This window comes from Orbicella franksi, chromosome 14, assembly GCF_964199315.1.
Source record: "Orbicella franksi chromosome 14, jaOrbFran1.1, whole genome shotgun sequence".
Lineage (NCBI taxonomy): Eukaryota > Metazoa > Cnidaria > Anthozoa > Scleractinia > Merulinidae > Orbicella > Orbicella franksi.
In genome coordinates, this window is record NC_138158.1 from 1,751,542 (window position 1) to 1,771,702 (window position 20,161).

The 20,161-nt window shown below is 38.0% G+C and overlaps 1 protein-coding gene across 1 annotated transcript; it reads left to right on the top strand.

The window, feature by feature from the left end:
* The first annotated feature begins 270 nt into the window (after nucleotides 1-270).
* Nucleotides 271-17,236, top strand: LOC145467822 (uncharacterized). Its single transcript, XM_081451433.1, has 17 exons — nucleotides 271-344; nucleotides 1,272-1,339; nucleotides 2,258-2,311; nucleotides 3,234-3,405; nucleotides 4,265-4,389; nucleotides 5,822-5,974; nucleotides 6,164-6,498; nucleotides 6,729-7,005; nucleotides 8,314-8,648; nucleotides 9,127-9,409; nucleotides 11,445-11,580; nucleotides 12,638-12,761; nucleotides 13,759-13,846; nucleotides 14,645-14,668; nucleotides 15,205-15,334; nucleotides 16,337-16,439; nucleotides 16,934-17,236. The coding sequence occupies exons 2-17, from the start codon at nucleotides 1,279-1,281 to the stop codon at nucleotides 17,123-17,125; spliced, it is 2,592 nt and encodes an 863-aa protein (XP_081307559.1). The 5' UTR covers nucleotides 271-344; nucleotides 1,272-1,278; the 3' UTR covers nucleotides 17,126-17,236.
* Nucleotides 17,237-20,161: the final 2,925 nt, after the last annotated feature.

Consider the following 20,161-nt stretch of genomic DNA (forward strand, 5'->3'; position numbering starts at 1 on the left):
AAGTAATTTTTGTCTAGAAGAGCGTTCGAGAAATAAAACGTGCTGAAATTCTCGTCGTTTAGAGCTTATTTCATCAAAAAAACATTCAACAAAAAGCAGGAATTCGGATCCTTCAAAATATTTTTCCTGCTTCGTTTTGCAGGTTCAAGTTTGATGCTTACTGTTTATTTACATTTCACATCATTAAAAATTAAGGGTGTGGGGTGTTTTTTGGCAGTCACCTGATAATATGGTTATTTTCTGTGAACTGGCTTTATATTTTACGAGCTTAGAAGACTCGCAGGAACACATCGCCAACGGAGGACCTTATGATACAAATTGATATTTTCCGTTTTTAGCCAAAGGTATGTCCCAATTTGGATTCTTTCATAAAGTTATATTTCTTTTTCAGTATAGTTTTACACCTTTCTACAAATCAAATCAAAGTGATAATTATCCTTTAGAAATATCAATATCTCATCCACTGACGCACTAACTCGAGTAGATGATTCACTTTCTGACTATAACAGTTTAGAAATAGTAAGAATAAAAGGTTTCCCAGTTTGACATAAAAGACTTCAGCTTAACTCGCTCTAGATATGGAAGAAACACTTGCAGATTATTTCTTTGTGTTACGGTGGCAATTTATGAAAAGTACCTTAAAGGTCAAGACAGACACGCGATGTCCTGTGGTCAGAACAGAGTACATCAGCATCAACATCGGAAGCTTCAAATCACAGTGCGGCCACGAAACTTCGTATAAGTTTTTCTTGAAGCTAACAAGTCACCGCTAATCTAAAGTAAATGAATTTAGTGCGAGTAGCACACTTAGATATCATTTCACCAATGGGCTCTAACTGCGCCTCAGTCATGTAGTTATGAAAAAATACCTTGTGGCGATTGCTTCGAAGGTCCCATAATTTTGTGATAAAGCGATAAGAGAGAGGGGGGAATAAATAAGTTATTTACCGGCTCAGGGCCGGTCCGTATCGTATAGTGAAAAACTTTGTGCACGGACTCGAAAACGCTGTTTGAAAAGTGCTAAAAACTCTTGCCAGCCATCTTCCTAAATCATCAGTTTAACGTTTAACTCTTTGTTATCGAGATATCATTACGCTGTGAAAAACATATATCTTAGCATTGTTATGTTAGAACTCGCGTCAGTATAGCGATATTATACTACAGCATAAGCTGTGTAACTTACCGCCGCAGAAATTTGTATCAAACATAAATATATCTATTTGACACTGTACCGGGAGGTCACAAGGCGTGTATCATGTTTCTTTACACAGCACAGAGATGAAGATTGTCTCCGCCGTTTTGGTGGGATGGGCAATCCTTCTAATGAGTTTACGTTATGGTATGGTAAACTATTTTAAATTATTTTAAATTATAAAATTATTTTATTGGTTTTTAAGTCTGATTAAGCATATTTCATCCGCTTTAACTTGTAGGTTAATTAAGTATTAGTTAGTTACACATGACCCCTAAAGCATGCGATGTTTTTAATCTCATCGTCTTAAAATAAAAGATCTTACTTCCTTTTTTTATAATTTGATGCATATGTCTATTAAAAAATATTTCGAAGATTTTATTGAAGAAATTCGGGCCGATCTAACTTGCGAATTATGTTCGTAAAATCTCAAGTTCTATGAAAGGAGAAAAACTAAGATTACCACACAAAATCCCAACTATTTTTTATTTAATTAATTTGGAATTTGTGTTTTCCATTAAGATATCTTTCAATTAAAATTTTTTCTGGAGTAATATGTTTCAGATGGTAAAAAACATGACTTATAAGAGTTTTGTGCGCTTGTAATAAGCGGTACAGAGCCTAAAATGGTGTAGGAAATTGTTAATAATGCATTACCACTGAGCCACCTTTGTGCTGCCATTTGCCCCTTCAAACTATTTATCGTGACTTTCCTCCACATGGGTAGCACTTAGTCGGTTGCTTTAGTTAGTAGATCAACAAATTTATCTTTTTATTTTTAAGAAGAGAACAACGTTTTTCATTTTACAAAAGATGAAAATTCAAATGTACAACCGTCGAACATTTACAACTGAAGATGACATAGGAATGTCGAAACATGTTTTGTAAAATGAAAAAAATTGGTTTCCTTCTTAAAGATTGCTGTTACTCTGCTGTTTTTACAATCTTTTTATTTATTTTTTAGTCCTTTAACGGTTTTACAAATATTGAACATTCCTGCTTCACCTCGCATTTAGGGATAAATACGTTACAAAATTTTTAATACGAAAAGGTTTCTTTTTCAAGGTCGAGCATCGTCTATCAAACATAATCGACTAAAAGAAACAAGTCTGACAGAGGGTAAGTCTTCATGGTTTCTGCAAGCCAGGCTGGCCAGCTGATATTTTGTTTTAATGTGCCATTTTTGTGCTTGGAGTACGACTCAGATTTTAATTTTCCACTGTGACTGAACCGAAATGTTTTGCAGATATTCTCACTAAAGATACGTTCTTCTTTTACGTAGTAATTTACCATTATGTGTAAGTGATTTTCATCTATGATGTCTTTTCCGTTTGAAACATATCAGCTAATGTCAGGAAAAACAGAGTAAAATCTTGATTTCTTTTCATTTCAAAAACCGAAAACTATCTTTTTCTGATCACTTTTCTTTCATAAAATGCTATATTAGATGAAAGAGAAATGTGATTTAGTTAGTGTCCGAAAGAAGAACTTTTAGACCTTTTCTGTTTAGAGAAACAAGAAACGACCTAACATTATTAGAGTCCAGCGGCTGTCAAACATGTGTTGTATGTAACAGTTAGTTACATACACTTTTATATACGCATTTTTATATTATCACCAATTTTATAATATTGTTAGCATTCATTTGTTAGTATTTTTAAAAATCTTCACATTAGTGTATATTGAAGTATTTTATTGGTATTTTTAGTAACTATATCGTAGCTGGTGTAAGTTTTTAGCAATTTTTAGTAATTTTTAGTATGTTGAAGTATCCTATTAGCATGTTTATTAACTGTCTAGTAGCCAGTGTACGTTTTTAGTACTTTTTCGTTATTTCTACAGCTTGTCCCTAAGTAACGCCTATCGCGCTTGATGCATTTGACAAGCAAATAAAGTTACTCACTTACTATCCGATTCTCTTGAAATTCATATATTTCAGATTTCAAATCAAAAATCTTCTGGCGAAAACTCTTAAATCAGCTTTCTTCAAAAAAACAAAGGAATCGACTCTGGAACAGAATTGTTAAATAATATTTTTCAGAAGGGAGAGGAGAGAGAAGAGCATGTCCTGGTTTACCCGAGAAACCAAGGTATCTTCTAGTGGAAAAATTGGTAAAAAGAGCGACAGGGAGAACTAATGTTTGCAATCTGTTCACTTACGGTTGTTGGTGTGGTCCACGTGGACATGGAAAATACGTGGACAACTTTGATTAGTAAGTATGGACTTCCTCCACACCATAACAATAACAATAACAATAACAATAACATTTATTACTTATATCGAGCTTTTTCTATAAAAATAGTCAAAAGCGTATTACAATTAGATCAATTCTTACAACTTAAAATTGAGAATTAAAACTACCAACGCATCTTGAAATTTAAGTCCTAAAATCCTATAATGTATTCGAGAATTGGACTTACAATGAAGTCTTAACAAAAGACCTTAGAGAACAAACGAGACTCAAAAAGCAACGACGCTTTTAGAGTAAATTATATCTCCTTCATAGAGCTTGATATTTTGCAGGGTGTAGCAGGTTAGATTAGTCTGAAACTCTTTCGATCAGATCTTCCAAAAAGTTTCTAAATATACATGAACATAAAGATCTGGTCTGATTAAAATTTGAAACACGAAATAAAGTAGGGGTTGTACAATTAATTTCTTTGTTTTTTGCAAATTGGTATATTTTGTCTTAATTTAAAAACTTGCGCGAAGGAAACTAAATTATTAGAACTACTCTGCCAGATCTAAGGCATTTTCGCAGAAGGAATTGCAATAAAATTCCCTGCTTTTTTTGCTTTTACTGGTGCTGACTACTAAAAGCATATGCAAGCATGTTACAAATTATATGAAAACCCTGACGTTTTCCTTTAAGCGCCGAAAAATATTTACCGGCGTCTGTCTAACTTCACGGTTTGTAAATTAATCATTTCTGTATCATATATTTCCATTTATGATTAATATGCTTTTTTTCTTCTGTTTCCTTCCCTTCCTTTTAGCTTGCTTCCCCCATAGTTTCTGTTACCCTCTTGTTCCTTTTTCTCGCTCATAATTTAGTTGGTTATTTTCATCAGCTGCTGCAAAGTTCACGATTTTTGTGAGAAAGACCTTGATAAAGATCCGGACAAGTGTGATGTTGTCGGAGGACTTAGGTATAAGGCGAAAAAATTCCTCTACGACAAAGATACCAACAAGTGTTGTGAGTAACATATCAAACACTCAAGACATTGTTTGACCACATTTCCAAACACCGAGAAGTTAGTTGAAAATACGACGCGTAGCGGAGTACGTTTTTAGAGCTTCGAGGTGTTTGAAAATGTTGTCAAACACTGTCTTGAGTGTTTGATATACCTTCTTAATGGAAACTAGAACTAAGGAGAAAACGGAGAAATAAAATCGTAAAATCTATGCTAATTAAGATCAGACATTCAAACCAACCGTCCCGACCATGATTTTCTGTCTCTAAACTTGATGAATTATTGTTGTGTTCGAAAGGTTTGTTCAGGATAAAATGGATTTTTCATTCTGAGAAAAAGTATTCGTTAAAAGTAATAAAGAAGAACACCTAAATGAAATTGTTGTTAAACGGGGTATGATTACGTACGGCTCGCACTTCACTGCTTGAGTTGAGAGAAATTTATCTCGGAGCTATCGTGTGTATATATGGCTTATAAACGAGGGCGAATGAAATAAACTTTTCAAAACAATATTCCAGAAGTACCCTAAAGAGGAGTGGTCTATGCTTCATATTGTTTTTAGTTCCGGAATTGTAGGGCAAGTTTTAGCTCAAAAACCAGTCTATTTCATTTTATTTTTATTTCGTTTTTTCAGTGATTTTTCTATTGTTTGAATTTTAATTCTATTAATATCTAGATCTCCAATGAAAACACGGGAAACAAAAAACAGCTTTTCGGGACCGGTGACTATCGGGACTTTAGAGAAAGGGGCCCCTTATCCCTTCTTTAACCATTTGCCCGTTAATAGATATTAGTATATTCTCAGCTCCGACTATTGCATTTCTAGCTCTCTGATTGGCTCAAAAACTCCGACTATGAGCCATTAGTCGGAGTTTTACCTTATATGGAAAACAGTGCGCCAAGTTTAAAAATTTTCCGCTCTGTAAAATTGTTGAAATAAAAATCGGCGGCAAAAACCCGATTAAGAATATACTAAAACAATTATTCCATTCGACCTTGTTGGATATGAAGTGATCATAACCAACTCGCGCTACGCGCTCGTTGGTTATTTATCACTTCATATCCAACGCGGTTTCATGGAATAATTGTTAAATAGTCAAGCGAGTTTTGTGAAACAATGCATGATCCATCAGTAATAACTAAACTCGACAGGGAGGGTTGTTCGAAAGCCGGTTTACGCTAACCTAGGATTAAAATTTAACCGAAGTAGTAACTTTTCTGAAATAAAATTGTTTTTCACTTTTCATGGTTTGTGTATTTTGAGATTACCCAAGCTTAAAACTGCATGACAAACAACATAAACAGAATACCTTATCGAAAAGTTAGAAAACTTAAATCAAAATTCTCGCTAAACCCGGTTTAGCTTAATCTGGAACAACCCTGCTTAACTGGTTTACCTGTTTAGTGAGATGTACCTTGCAATTGTCAACACAGCTCCAGTGAGTGAATATTCTGCAAGACTTATGAAAGAGAAGAAGTGCAGGCATGCTGTATGTCTTTGCGACATGGAGATGGTTCGATGTATGGGACACTATAAAAGTGAGATTGATACTGCCAACATCTCACATCAGCAATGCAATATCACAGGTAACATTTTAGTTCCAGGACTAAGTGATTTGCATCGTAATTCATTCGAAATTATGAATATATTTTTTCTCTGTTTCTTAGTAGACTTTTGGTATGCTATAGAGACCGAATGAGTGCGGGAAAGTTCAGTCAACATTTATGCCATGTTTAAACCTGTTCACTTGATCTGCTAATAATGTCTAATTACAGAGAGTCCTGTTTGCAACACCAAGGCGGACGTGATTATTCTGATCCAAGACAGTCAAGGTATTTCCTCGGCGACAGTTAAACACATCAAAACCGTGGTGAAAAGAATGCTGAATCAACTCAGCAGTGAGTCAACTGACTTCAAATTTGCTCTGGCAAAGTACGCTACTTCACGGCGAATGAGTTGTTTCGGAAGCGCAGAGGAAACAATCAGTTACATGAACAACGAATACCAGCATGGAGGAAGCGGTCGTAACCGTTTAAAACTTGCGCTAAGCAAAATGGTATTGAAACAGTTTGACAAGCGTCGTGGCGACAGAAAAACGGACACGGCAAAGGTGAGATTTCTTTTTGGCATTTTTCCCACTTGGTCTAAACTGTGTGACCAACAAATTCAAGTTATCTGCATTATCTCTCACTTTCATCAAAATTGGTATAGGGACGACAAAGGATGAGAGAAGGAAACATACTGCAAGATAGCAAGCAACAAATTCCAAAGTCTATTATTCAAATTGTCAATCCTGTTTTTCGTTCTTCTTATTTACAAACTTGTTTTTTAATTTTGAAGATTCTAGTCATATTCTCAGACGGGAACACGGTGGATGAGAATGGAGACATCATGGACACCTTCATGCTTGACAAAACAGCCAAAGTTTTGAGAGTCGATAACAACATCAAAATAGCTGGTGTCCTTATTCCCAACACTGAGAAAACACCACGAATACAAGAGTTAAAAGGCATCGTCACTGAACCAGATGACGCTATAGAAGCCGATTTTTCTGCTTACCTTGACAAGGTCGCAGATCTCCTAGCAACCCAAATAAAGGAATTCGCTTGTTCTTATGGTAAGAAGCTACTCTTTTCAGTTGGAACTTTCTCTTTTTATCTCTTTGTATAGGACTGGCAAATAAATTAAAATGGCCTTCTTGGGTACGTTTCTCCCAGTACAGGGGGGTTGGGGAGGGGGGGGGGGGGGGAGAGAAGTAGCAATTCAGGAACACTCCTCGGAATTTTACAAAGGGATTTTCGATTTGAGGGCGAAATTTGTCGTTATTCAGATCCTTGCAGTTTCCATTGTTAAAAAAAGTCGCGGCAAATAATACTTTGCAGTTGTAGCTTTTGTCTGAAAAAGCAATGAAACGGGTAGAATACACCCTTATACTTTTAATGCACACACCAATCCTATAATTTGAAAACATCATCAAATTTTAAATGGGTAAAGTTATGTACCTTCGCAAAAATCGCCTTCCTGAAAGTTTCAATAAACGTACATAAATATAATATGATAAGTAAGAATTTTCCGTTTGCCTTACCGTGGAGCAAATGAAAAGAAATTCTCACTCCGTCTTCAGACTCTTCAAGGCCCTAAATTAGCTACTTCTCTCAACACTGAAATTAAAAATGCCTCTAGTGTTGCTGTGTTCGACTATAAACTTAAGTTATCTTGCTTGGTATAAGTATATTTTACTTCTCATAGTGTGCTTATTCTTTTTTTTTTAGTCTTAGGTATTTTTAAGGTTACTTCAAACCTTCGCGGGAGTCCTCCAGAAAAAAATTTGTACGCGCGCTGTTTTCAAGGAAACCCCCACAAACTATATATCAACAGAAGGGTTATAAAATGTAAAATTCGATAAAATTATGGTTTGTTTTGGATTTTGCTTTCCAAAGACGGCAGAGGCCGTCAACTCCAAAATGACCGACTGACGTTCCGGCGAATTAATCGGGTATCAAATGCGATCGTTCATGCAAAATAACTGTGCAGTGTTAATCACAAAGCTTCAATCTCCAAAAACGCGTCAGCATTTTCTTTTATTTCTATTGGTTATCTTTTTATAGATCTGTCAAATTCGGCGATCGAAAAATTCGCGTAACCTGTTACGTTAAAGGCCGCTACGGGGAAAGTATTTAAAATAAAGGAATTTGCCGACACGCTTTTGTTCCATATCTATCAGTGAATGTTCTGACCAAATTTCATGGAAAACCGTCAAATCTGCATACCCTATTAATTCATTTAAAGAGAAGGGATTCTCGCAAAAAACGAGTGCGAGTTTTCGCCTACTAAAGATTTATAAACATATCACGCCTTCACAGAGGAATATGTCAACTTGAAAGCCGCGAAAAAATAAAAATAAAACAACGTTGTCTAATTACAGGAGTTTACTTTTGCATGGACAAGACGGATGTGATTTTTCTGATTCAAGACAGTCAAGGTACTTCCTCAAAGACAGTTGGAAACATTAAAACCGTATTGAAAAAAATAATGCCTAAACTACGCAGTGTGTCATCTGACTTCAAGTTTGCTGTGGCAAAGTACGCTACGTCGCGGCGAATGAGTTGTTTTGGAAACGCAGATGCAACAGTAAATTACATGGACAACGAATACCAACACGGAGGAAGCGGCCTTAACCTGTTAAACCTTGCCTTGAGTAAAATGGTTTTGAAACAGTTTGAAAAGCGTCCTGACGACAGAAAAGACGATACGGCAAAGGTGAGTTTTTACTTTTGGCTATTTTCTGTTTTGGTCTGACTGTGTGATCAACAAATTCAGGTTATCTGCGTTATCTCTGACTTTTATCAGAATTGATATCAAGAAGATAGAAAATTTGGGGAAAATAAAAACCAAGGGCCCGTTTCTCGAAGGTCCCAAAAAGTTTTTCCACGCGAAAAGCCGTAGCAAAATCTCGAACCTTATGACTACAGAGTTGTTTTATGCACAAATTCTTACTATGAACAGAGGTTCTCGTCACACAAGAAGTTTCAGGCGTATACAACTCTCTGTCTTTAAATACCGATAAACTAAAAATGGCTTTGCGGGCCCGAAAAGTTTCCGGGCCTTTGGAGAAACGGGTCCCTGGCCTCAGTTATATAAATACAAAACCAGAAACTCACTGCAAGACAGCAGGTCTTAAATTCCAAAGACTTTTGTTCAAAATGTCAGTGTTAATAAATCGTCCGCAATGTTCAAGATTCTAGTCATATTCTCAGACGGGAACGCACAGAATGAGAATGGTGACATTATGGACACCTCCACACTCGAGCAAACAGCAAGGTCGTTGAAAGAAGACAACAGCATCAATATGATTGGTGTCCTTATTCACAACGCTGAGAAAGCATCACGAATACAACAGCTGAAAGGCATCGTCTCTGAGCCAGATAACGTCATAGATACAAATGCGGCGAGGGTCACCAGTTACAACAACATCGCGGATCTCCTGGCATTTCGCGTGAAACGATTGGTTGGCTGCCTTGGTAAGAATGTTATTTAATTCATTCTCTATTTTTACAATCCCCCGTAATTCACTCTGTTTGCCCTGTTTGCCCCCAAAATTTTGGATCAACTACTGTTGCAAAATGTTCCTGAGAATACGCAGACCTCCCAAGAGTATTTTAAAATAATAATTTATGGAAAATTAGGGAGCAAACAGAGTGAATTATGAGCAGTTGGAAAAAAGAGAATAAGAACTTTATCTCTCTATACCATTTATACAAGGGTGCGTTCTTTTGGGATCTTCTCGATCACGGAACAATTGTCCAAGATCACTCGGATCTTGGTGGATCAAAGGACCCGATGATTCCACTCTGATAAAGGATTTATAGTCTTTAAATGCATCCTGATACAAGTGATCTTGGATCATTGATCCTGACCAGAATTATCCCAAAGGAATGCATCCTTATTGGCAAGTACACTGCAATGGCCTTCATGAGTTATCTCTCTTCTTGGTGGGTCGGGAGGGTTGGGGGGAGTCTGTGGTGGCAAAATAGGAATACTCCTTGGAATTATTGGTAGATGGGGATGTGCCGCCCAGTTTTCCAAATCTTGACCAAAATTCAGGGCAAAATGTTATTCAGTCCCTGACAGTGCCTTAAAAGGTAATTCGCGTCACTTAAGACGTTGCAGCTTCATTCATTTTCTTGAAACCCGAAATGAGTTAACAGATGTTAAGGTAAATACACCCTTGTGGTCTTCCTCTTTACCTTAGCAGGTCACCTACCGTTTTCGTTCGCAATAAAACTATACCCAATTTGGAAAAAATTAAGCCATGTAATAAACACACCTTTATGCCTACAGTGCATACATAATCATCTCATATTTTGGGTGTCCCACTACTGTATGTACTGTACTGTTTATTTATTTATTTATTTATTTATTTATTTATTTATATAATCTTGTAAATTCTTTTAGTTGTTTACAGTAGTAGATATAAATTGTTGTTGTTGTTGTTGTATATCCCAAAAGTGTGAGTGAAAAAATTTGTTTTACTAAAAACGCCACCAAAATATAGAAACCTATAAAAATAGGAACGCCTCTAAAAGTTGTGCGTACGCTTACCATATTTGTAAAGCATGGTATAATGGCTCTTATTATATCTTTCAGTAAGTAAGCGCTGTGATTGGTCAATTTAGCGGGCCGTATTCTACTGTACGGCTCGCTAAAATTTAAAGTTGCAGTTTATAGCAAGTAATAGTTTAAAACGTTCTTTAACTTCTGAAATTTGGTATTAAAACCTGCTGACGACTTAAGAGTCACTTAACAACGATTTCAAATTGGCTTGCTTTGCTTTCGAGGTGCGTCAGAAATTTGAAGCCGTTCTGCGTGAATAGATACCTTTCCCGAACACGTCAGACACACAGAGATATAATAAATATCTTACTAACTTCGTCTTGTTGGTCCGTATTGTAAGTAACGGATCCTCGTTTTTTCCCCTTCCATTTGTGGCCCGCGCGCTTCGCGCTTGGGCCATATATCAATGGGGAAAAAATTCGGTCCGTAACTTACAGTATGGACCTCGAACTCGCTTAGTAAGAGGTATCTATACCATGATGGCTGAGCCATTGAAAACTCTTGAAATGCATTATCCAATGATCCAGTTTTTAATAAACAAATTAGAAAATGATCATTGGATAATGCAATTTAAAGTTTTCAATGGCTTAGCCATCATGGTATGTGAGCCATTATACCATGCTCTACATTTAACAGCATTCTTTTTTTATATAGTATCTTAGGTTTTTATATTTTGGAGGCGTTTTTAGTAAAACAAACTATTTCACGCGCGCTTTTTGGATATGAGATGATTTGAAGTTCCTCGTTGGCTATCCAATGCAATGCGTACTCGTGAATAATTGATAAATATTTAATACAAAAATTCAGCATAATTAAAAACAGGGCCTGGCGAGTAGCTTCCAGTTTAATAATGCCAACATAAAAGAGATGTATGTGGACTTAAGCTAGTTTCAATACGCCAACTAAAAAATTTCATAACAGCTTTGCCTTTTTTTTCGATAGTTAAGTACACAGTGAAGGTTTACACTCCGGACTCCAATGCAAGGAGTGACTACGAACTGACTGTAAGGATTAAAGGACAAGGGAAACAAAAAACAGCGGATCATGTCTTGCACGAGACAACACTAGTCAGGGAAAAGTATGATATATTATCCTTTGTGTTGCTCTGTTTTCAGGGTCCGGGGGGACATGTACCAGTGACGAGAGTGCTTTGCACACCTTTTCGTAGTCATCTTTGGTAGCTTTGTGTCGTTTACCCTTTTATCGATAGAGATTAGAGATATAGTTATTCTAGCACCTTTTAGGGTGTAATGTTTCGAACAAAATGTGTTTGCAACGACTTCGCAGAAAGAATTGGTATTTCTTACTACGATTATCAGTTGAGTAAGGCGCGATGGAGCTTTGGTGACGAAGTTTTGGACTTAGAATTACGGTGTTGCCATTGACAATTTTCCACGTTTTCAATGTTGACAATGTGCTTTGCTGCCAGTGACGTCAAAGGTCGACAAGTTGCCAATGGAAACGGAACCAGTTGCCCAGGACACTAACGCAAGTTGAACGTTAAAACCTGGTCACCAAACTTTCGTCGCGTGTTTCTCAACTGATAATCGTCGTAAGGACGAAAATGAAATCGACCCGTGTCCACAAAACGCGATTCCGTTTCCTTCTAAGACCCAGTCAAAAAGAAGTCTTAGAAACGATGTCAAAATTGTTAAATCCCAGTAGTTCGGTATAACAGTTTTTATGTCAAAGTACAGCGATTGAACAGTTTTTACATCGTTTCTAAGATTTTTTATAAGTGCGTCTAGATCTGTTCTCCTCGAATGTCAGGTTCCGTTGAGATACTGGTGACTCTGATATCTGATGCAGCCGTTTTGGTAGGGTGGGTTTCTGGCAACAACTTCCCTCTCAGGAGAGAACTAATGGTTCCAAGCAGTAGAAGGCAAAACCGTGAGGGCATTCCGAGAGCCTCAGGCGGGGATGTGCGGTGCGTTTGTTGAAACGTTTACCCTAATTCAGACCAAAACATGAATTTCAGACCTGACCTTAAAATGAATACCCTACTCTATATTGGACCCGTTCAACCCGGAATGCCTTCAATGGAGACTGCTTAGATATGGAAGTTCTCTGAACTTCCAGCAGACAGAAAAAATTTTAGAATATCGATGACTTCGTCAATCGTTTTATTATTTTAGTAGCCTAAACGTGATTGTATCAGAGTTCTATGATCTTGATGTGGGCACTGTGAAGAGGATTGAGATAAAACCAAGAAGAGTCCAAGACACCTTTTTCGGAAGTGGTACCTGGACCCTTAACGAGGTACAGCGATGTAATTTACAAGTGAATACATGAAGGATCATATATTAGAACTGCGAAGAAATATATATGAAGACATGATTGATCATCGCAGTTATATACAAAACTTAAGCAACTGTGAAATTATTTAAAGCCTAAAAAAAAGTCAGGCTTGAACGGGATTTGAACCCATGATCTCTGCGACACCGGTGCAGTGCTCTAGCAACTGCGCTATCAAGCCAACTGGGAGCTGATCATAATTATTGTGAGTTCGTAATATACCCTTAGATGATGAAGAATACAAGTGAATATATGAAATATCATCAGTATATTTGAACTGCGGAGAAAATTATGAAGACATGGCTGATCATCGCAGTTATGCACACAACTTAAGCTAATTGTGAATTAAAGCCTGAAAAAAATTCAGGTTTGAACAAACAAAACATAAATTACCTACAATACAATACTTCCTCACTTAGCTATCTACCTCTATCTATCTACCTGCCTAGTTACTTAATTACTCGTTTGCTTACTTAAGTTTGCCACCGTGGGTGAAAGACTGGTTTGTATCGACAAACAAACGGAAAATATGCGCATTTTTAGGCCTGGTATCTGCAGTAAAAGTAATACAAACATCTAGCTCTAAACTAGCCATTAATGTTGTGCTACTTGTGGAGGCGCGGTGGTCTTATGAGTAATGCGCTCGACTCCGGATCGGCTTCGAGACTTAGTTCGGAGACATTGTGTTGTGTTCTTCGGTAAGACACTTTACTCTCAAGGTGCCTCTCTCCACCTAGGTGTACAAATGTGTACTGGCGAGTTTAATGCTGGGGGTAACCCTGCGATGGACTAGCATCCCATCCGGAGGGAAGTAGAAATATTCCTAGTCGCTTCATGCTACAGAAACCGGGATAAGCTCTGGCCATCTGGGCCATCTGGCTCGTATGCAGACTTAACCTTTACCCTACTCAAATGCCAAGAACGTGTCACTTATAGAATATTTGGTTTCCTTTTGTATCAGGTGAAGGTTACAAAGGGAGACGAAACGCGAACTGCAGTGTTCAAGGAAACCATTCCAGCATGGCCGTCAAGCATCCGCTGGTATTCCAGTAAGTCCTAATGGCAAAATTTTACAACAACTGGGAAATCATATAATATTTAATTTAGAAATCTAATGCCCATGCGTACTCTTAGAACTGGACCTTATTCAAGCTAAAACTTTCCAACGCACCCATAGACCAGTAAACGGCCTACAAAACCAGAAAAAAAAAATAACTAAAGAAAAAAATGAAAGAACACCGTGAAAAAAAAAAAAATAAGAACGAAAAAGACTAAGCTGCCGTATTTTTTTTCCCCTTTAGAAAGTCTCTTTTCTGTCCTTGCCCAAATGTAATACTAAGATACTACCTCAAAATAGAAGAGACCGTTCTTCACGTCATATTTGAACTTTTCTGACAGTACGCTTTTAATTTCGCAATAATACTTTTTGCACATCTTTGATATATGCCTTACGATTCCCAATGCCCTACGATAATTTTCCGAAATCTGTTATTAGCATACGGTAATCATATGAAAGCGAGTGCAATTAAGGAATAAAAAATTCTCTCAAAATTGTACGCTTGCTAATTTATTGCTTGTTCATTATACGGTCCGCCCCCGAAAGTTGCCGCTCACGCGTCCAGCCGTCTCTTCTCGCGGAGCAACGTAGACCAGACTCGAGAGAGCGGCGAAAATCGAGCCTTCATCAGAGAAGGCTCACGTGAGTGTGGGAGAATAATTCTCCTATTCATGCTCTCTTGACCGCACTGAGTAATAATAGCGGCAGTTGGGCATTATGATATTAAAGTGTAACACAAACAGCTTTATGAAGTCAATTTAATAAACTTATCACGTATTTTACTTTGCAGCTAGAGCCTGGCTTAATCCATACGGTAAGTAGAATGGGAATGACGCAAAAAAATATAAAATATAAATAAATGCGAAAAATATAAATCATTTGGAGAATACTTGTAAAATTTCGGAAACTGGTCGGAAATCTTCCAAAAATCGTCAAAAACGTCGTTATTTTTATGGAATTTGGAATTATGGATATGGAATTTGTATTCTCGTATTTAACTTTTTATTATATCGACACGAGTGTTTAACTGGAAAATACACCACTCGTAAAATTCGTACGAAACCACATCCGGGACTCGAGTGGCGTATTTTCCATATCCTCACTAGTGAAGATATCGATGATTTCAAAGATATCAAGTTTCTCTTTTAGAAATTGTTTTAAATTCGTTAGTGTATAATATAAAATTCATATCTTCTCGCCACCGTGTAATATCCTCTATATATCTCACGAGTGAGCGCAGCTCGAAGTTCCATATCTACACGCGTCCATGCATATACGTATTATTCTAGAAGAGATAAATGTGAAGCCTGTTAGGGCTAACCCTAACCCTAATGCTGTTTATTTCAACAGTTTCCTACTCGGTCAAAGTTTATGGATCGGACACAGAGGCTAAAAATATTCTCTCAATGGTTGTTAGCATTGAAGGAGAAGATGGCAAAGAAACTAAATTTAAACACTTGACCAACAAAGCAACAGAAGGGTATGAAATGTTCATCATGTCTTCAGCCGAGCTGGCGGGGCCCCGGTCGGGGGGGGGGGAGACCTAGGGGGTTATCATCGCACCCGTTTGTGGATAAAACTCGTGGTTTGGTATAGCTTAACATGTTTCATAAAATGACCAATGTTTATCCTGGCAGCTGGAAACACAATACGTCTGGAATGATATCTCAGAGAGAACTGATACCTTTTATAGGTGAAGAAGGGGGGAGGCAGCGTGGCCGATTGGTTATGGCGCCGGAGTTGAAAAAAGAATCGAAATCGGAGGTCGCAGGTTCAAGTTCCGCTCTGACCACTAAGCTAGAGTTGTTTCTCGGTATGCCCTTGTTCAACTCTTGGGCCACGCTTTGAAAACTTCAAGTGGCTGCCTTTTTTTCAGTTGGGATTTTTAACCATGCTATGTTTATATGCATTATTTATTTCATCATTTGGTTTCTATGGCCCTGAAAAGCCCCATTGGGAGAGTGATCAATTAAGATATTTATTTATTTATCTATGTAAAAAAATTGCATCCGCGCCCACAAAGCGCGATTCCGGTTCCTCTTAGGGCTTCGTCATTCTCATCTCCAGAGCCTCCGTTTCTTTTGGTCACATGGTCGGCGATTTTAAAACGAGTAGTACCGGGGTCGAGAACTGGGCTTCCTTTCCAAAATTCCCAACGATTACTCTCGTCAATTTATCTCTCTCACGATTACAAAATACTTTTACTCACGTAAAAGTAAATAATCACATTTTATAAATATTTTACGATGTATATAGGCTTAATTATTTTATTTTAATTATTTTTAACATTGTTACGATTGTTACTATTTCTTTCTTTTTCAAATTTTATTTTTGAGGGCCATTAGGTTATCAGTTTTATTACTGTCAAATGTTACCCTCGTAAAATAAAGTCTTACTTACCTACTTACTTACTTATTACACGGAGGGAAAATCTGTAAAAACCGGTTCCTATCGCTTGTTTTCACTTGTTTACTCTCTTTAGCAACCAACTCGTCATCAGCGCCAGTTTCAGGGATATTAACGTGGGTACCATGGAGTGGATTCTGGTAAAACCATCGACAACAGTTGATTGGACTCTTAAAGAGGTACAGTGATATTTCCGGTAAAAGTATTTTTAGTGACGTAGTGTAAAGAGTTCAGTCACTGGCACTTGAAGTAATGTTTCCCTACAAAGGTTAACACTTAGAGCGGTTTTCAATTGCGTGTTGTAAAACCAAAACCGATGACATCCCTCTGACCAATCATGAAGGAGGTAGACAGTCCAATTAACCAATCAATACTCGAAGCAGACGCGTGTAACCGGCCCGAAGCGCGGGAAAATCTGTGCGAACGAGTTGTGCAGGCCCGCAAATGATCCCGGAACTGCAAATCATCCCCAAATTGTACCGCAAATGATCCTCCGGACCAGAAATTGTCGCTTCGCTATTTTAAGCTACTTATTTATCGTGGTAATTTAAAACCAAAGTAAGTGATCTGCTCTATGATCTACTAGCACTAAACTAACACTGCATTATTGCCGTTACCCCGTTTTATAAATTCCAAGCGTCGTCGAGTAATATTTATTTTGCTTGTGTATCAGGTAAAGATTACAAAGGGAGAGGAAACGGCAACTGCAGTGTTCAATGAAAAGATTAGTGCATGGACTCTAAATAATTATCGAGGTAGGTTAAGATCAGCTGACTTGAAACTATTCAAAATAGTATTTACTTTTTGTTCTTGTTGTCAGAAGTGTGGTAGCTCTCGTAAGCTTGTAATATTTTTTCCTTGCTAGCAGCTGTTATTGTTTTGGGGGTAGGGGCATTGTTTCTGTTGTGTTTTCTATTGTCCTCTCAAAGGGTATCAAGCCATTGGTATGAGACCTTGCGAGACTCAAGTTGTTATGGGAACACGCTTCACTTCTCGAATACAGCCAGTTTGGGTTTTAATTTTCCTAGCTAGCGGTATAAATTACCATGAAAATATTGATAAAAAAATTATGACAGTACTTCGAAGACAGAATTGATATTACTACTTAATTCAAGTCCTATTTTTTTTCTTTTCATTTCCACTGTGTATTGGTCTCGCGTTTTTCATCTACCTAGAGGAAATTTGGCGGCTAAAGATAAATTGTATAACATAAACTGAGTAAATAAAGCAGTCTCGGACTAATAATAGTTTCAAGGAAAGGTAGCTGTATAATGCTTTAAGCTGATTAAATTTCGACTCAAGACAAACATACCTCTTACTTACCGAGTTCGAGGGCCGTACTGTAAGTTACGGACCGTACTGTTAGTTATGGCCCAAGCGCGAAGCGCTTGGGCCATAAATCGAAGGGGAAAAAACGAGGATCAGTAACTTATAGTACGGACCGAGAAGACGAGGTTAGTAACATAGCTATTATATCTCTACTGTGTGTCTGATGGTTTCGGGAACAAATTATTTTCACGCGCAACGGCTTCAAATTTCTGACGCACGTCGGAAGCAAAACGAGTCAATATGAAATCGTTGTTAAGTCGTAAGCACGTTTTAGTACACAATTTAAAGTAAAGGAAAGCTTTAAACTTCTACTTGCTATAAAATTTAAGAAGACTTGGCGATAAATAACGAAACGTTTTGGCAACAAAAACAGCTTTAAAATATAGCGGGCCGTACAGTAGAATACGGCCCGCTAAACTGATCAATCACAGTGTGCAGACCAGCTGAGATATAATAAAGTTATTGATTATCAGTTAAATAAAATGATTTTGCATTTTGTTTTGCAGCTAGACCACAGGCGTCCAGCCCGCCGTCTGGGTCTTAACTGTCAGCGGAATGGGAAAGGAGCACAAAAAGCATGCGCGTAATATGCAATGAAAGGAAATGAGTGAAAAAAATAAAAGATTTATGATTGAAGTTTCTTTTTCGACTTATTCAAGTCCAGGTTTTAAGTTTCTCGGACGCCTAGACGGTTACAGAGAAATCGTTATTTCTCAGCGAGTTTGAAACTTGCTCAGTGAGTTTGAAACTATAAGAAGCGACTTTAGATATCTTGAGCGCTTACCATTTGTGTAGAAAACCAGCAAACAAAATGAGAAGGGATGGGTGTGCACCATTTGACAGCATTTGAAAACCTTCCATTGGAAAGGACATTCTCGACCCCAGAGCGTCCCCCAGAGCTACTCTTTTTTGCGCATGCCTGATGGCTTCGTGTGTTACCTAGTTCAGAAAACGAAGGTCTGGGGCGGGAATGGTGGAAAGGACTGTTTCCATTTCCCAGTTTCCCACCGAAACGACTGCGTATTTCCCGGCGGGCTGAAGCTGTCTTCCAATTCACTACAGAATCTCCTGCTGCCAATTCCCTCGCTAGAAGTACACTGCCAATTTGTTTCCCTTTTTGATTTTATACAACTGCTGCAATCACTAGCTTTCTAACCCCGCACGCAACCGGAAAATATCATTTGCGCACATGCAGAACTAAACAACACAAATGTAATATGGTTTACGAATCAAGACTTACTTAGAAGCACGCATAACTATGGATTTCCACACGCCAATAACTTTTTAGGAATGCTTTCGCTATTTTCCAAACAATGTAACCTTAAATGCTTTTCGAACGCATATTTCATCTCTAGGTATTAGAACCCCGTCTCTTAAACATTTGATGGAAATATAATCCCTAACATGTGAGTCATGGCTCGTAAACGTACTGCCAACTTACCACGACGTCTAATTTTTGGGTCGAATAACTTGCTATGTAGTGCCTTGGTAGTTTTTGGCTGATATCAAAGGAGACCACAGTCGCCAAAAAACTTCATCTCTAGCTAATAGAATGACGTCTCTTTGACGGGTCAAAAGGCGTATGATGTCAAACTTTGGATAGGTATTACTTATATTCCACCATCTTGAAACTAAATTCAACCTTTGGGATCTAATATCTTTTACTGTAGGACCTTGCCAACAGTAGTCCATCTTGATATTCAGTCCGCAAAAAGGACCAAGGTACAACACAAAACGTTATTAGACTCGAAAAAGTGGACATAGTTTTAAGACAAGAATTGGTTAGAAATTGCCGAGAGGTTGGAGAAAAAGCGCTGGGAAACTTGGAGTATTAAATTAGAACATGGCTTTTAACATAGTATTCAGTCTCGGACCACTTCAAGATTGTGTAATCTACCGCTCAAATGGTGTTTGTAAGCTTAGAAAACCCTCAGTCCTGTTAAATATAGAGACTGAGGGGTCACAAAGCCACCGCGCCGTTAAGGTAATATTACCACAAAAATAAATATTTGCTCTTACCCTGGTCCCCAGGGCTCCACCCCCTTAAATCCCCGGTCCTTTTTAGTCTCGCGTGGAATATAAACAAAACACTTGGGAAGAGTATGACTTTTCCGTCCAAGTACTTTAATAGTGTATGCCAGCGAATTGGACATTGTGGACCTTACAACCCGTTCTGCCTTTTTATTAGGTCGTCAAGCGAGAAGGGACAGAAATGAAACGCATGTGATGACATAAGGCGTGCGCGAGAACACGAGCGGCCGAGACGCGCCCGCATAATGTGACGGACGTTTAGCCGGCCGCATCATACAGCAGATGGTTTCAGGGACAAAGCACTAGCGCGCGCTCCGTGTTCGTGTATCGTGCTTTGAGTATCGGAGCTCTGCCCCGCTAAACCACCTGGAGCAGGCAGGAGAACCTTATGAGAGCAGCAAGACTTGTTTGTCCACAGCCATTTCTTCTTTTCTTTCTAAGTTAGCGCGAGTTCCATTTCCCGAACAACGCCGACTGGTAATCGAGCCTAGGCGATGAGATAACGACTACAAAATCGAGAGAAAAAAAAATTGTCTGAAAA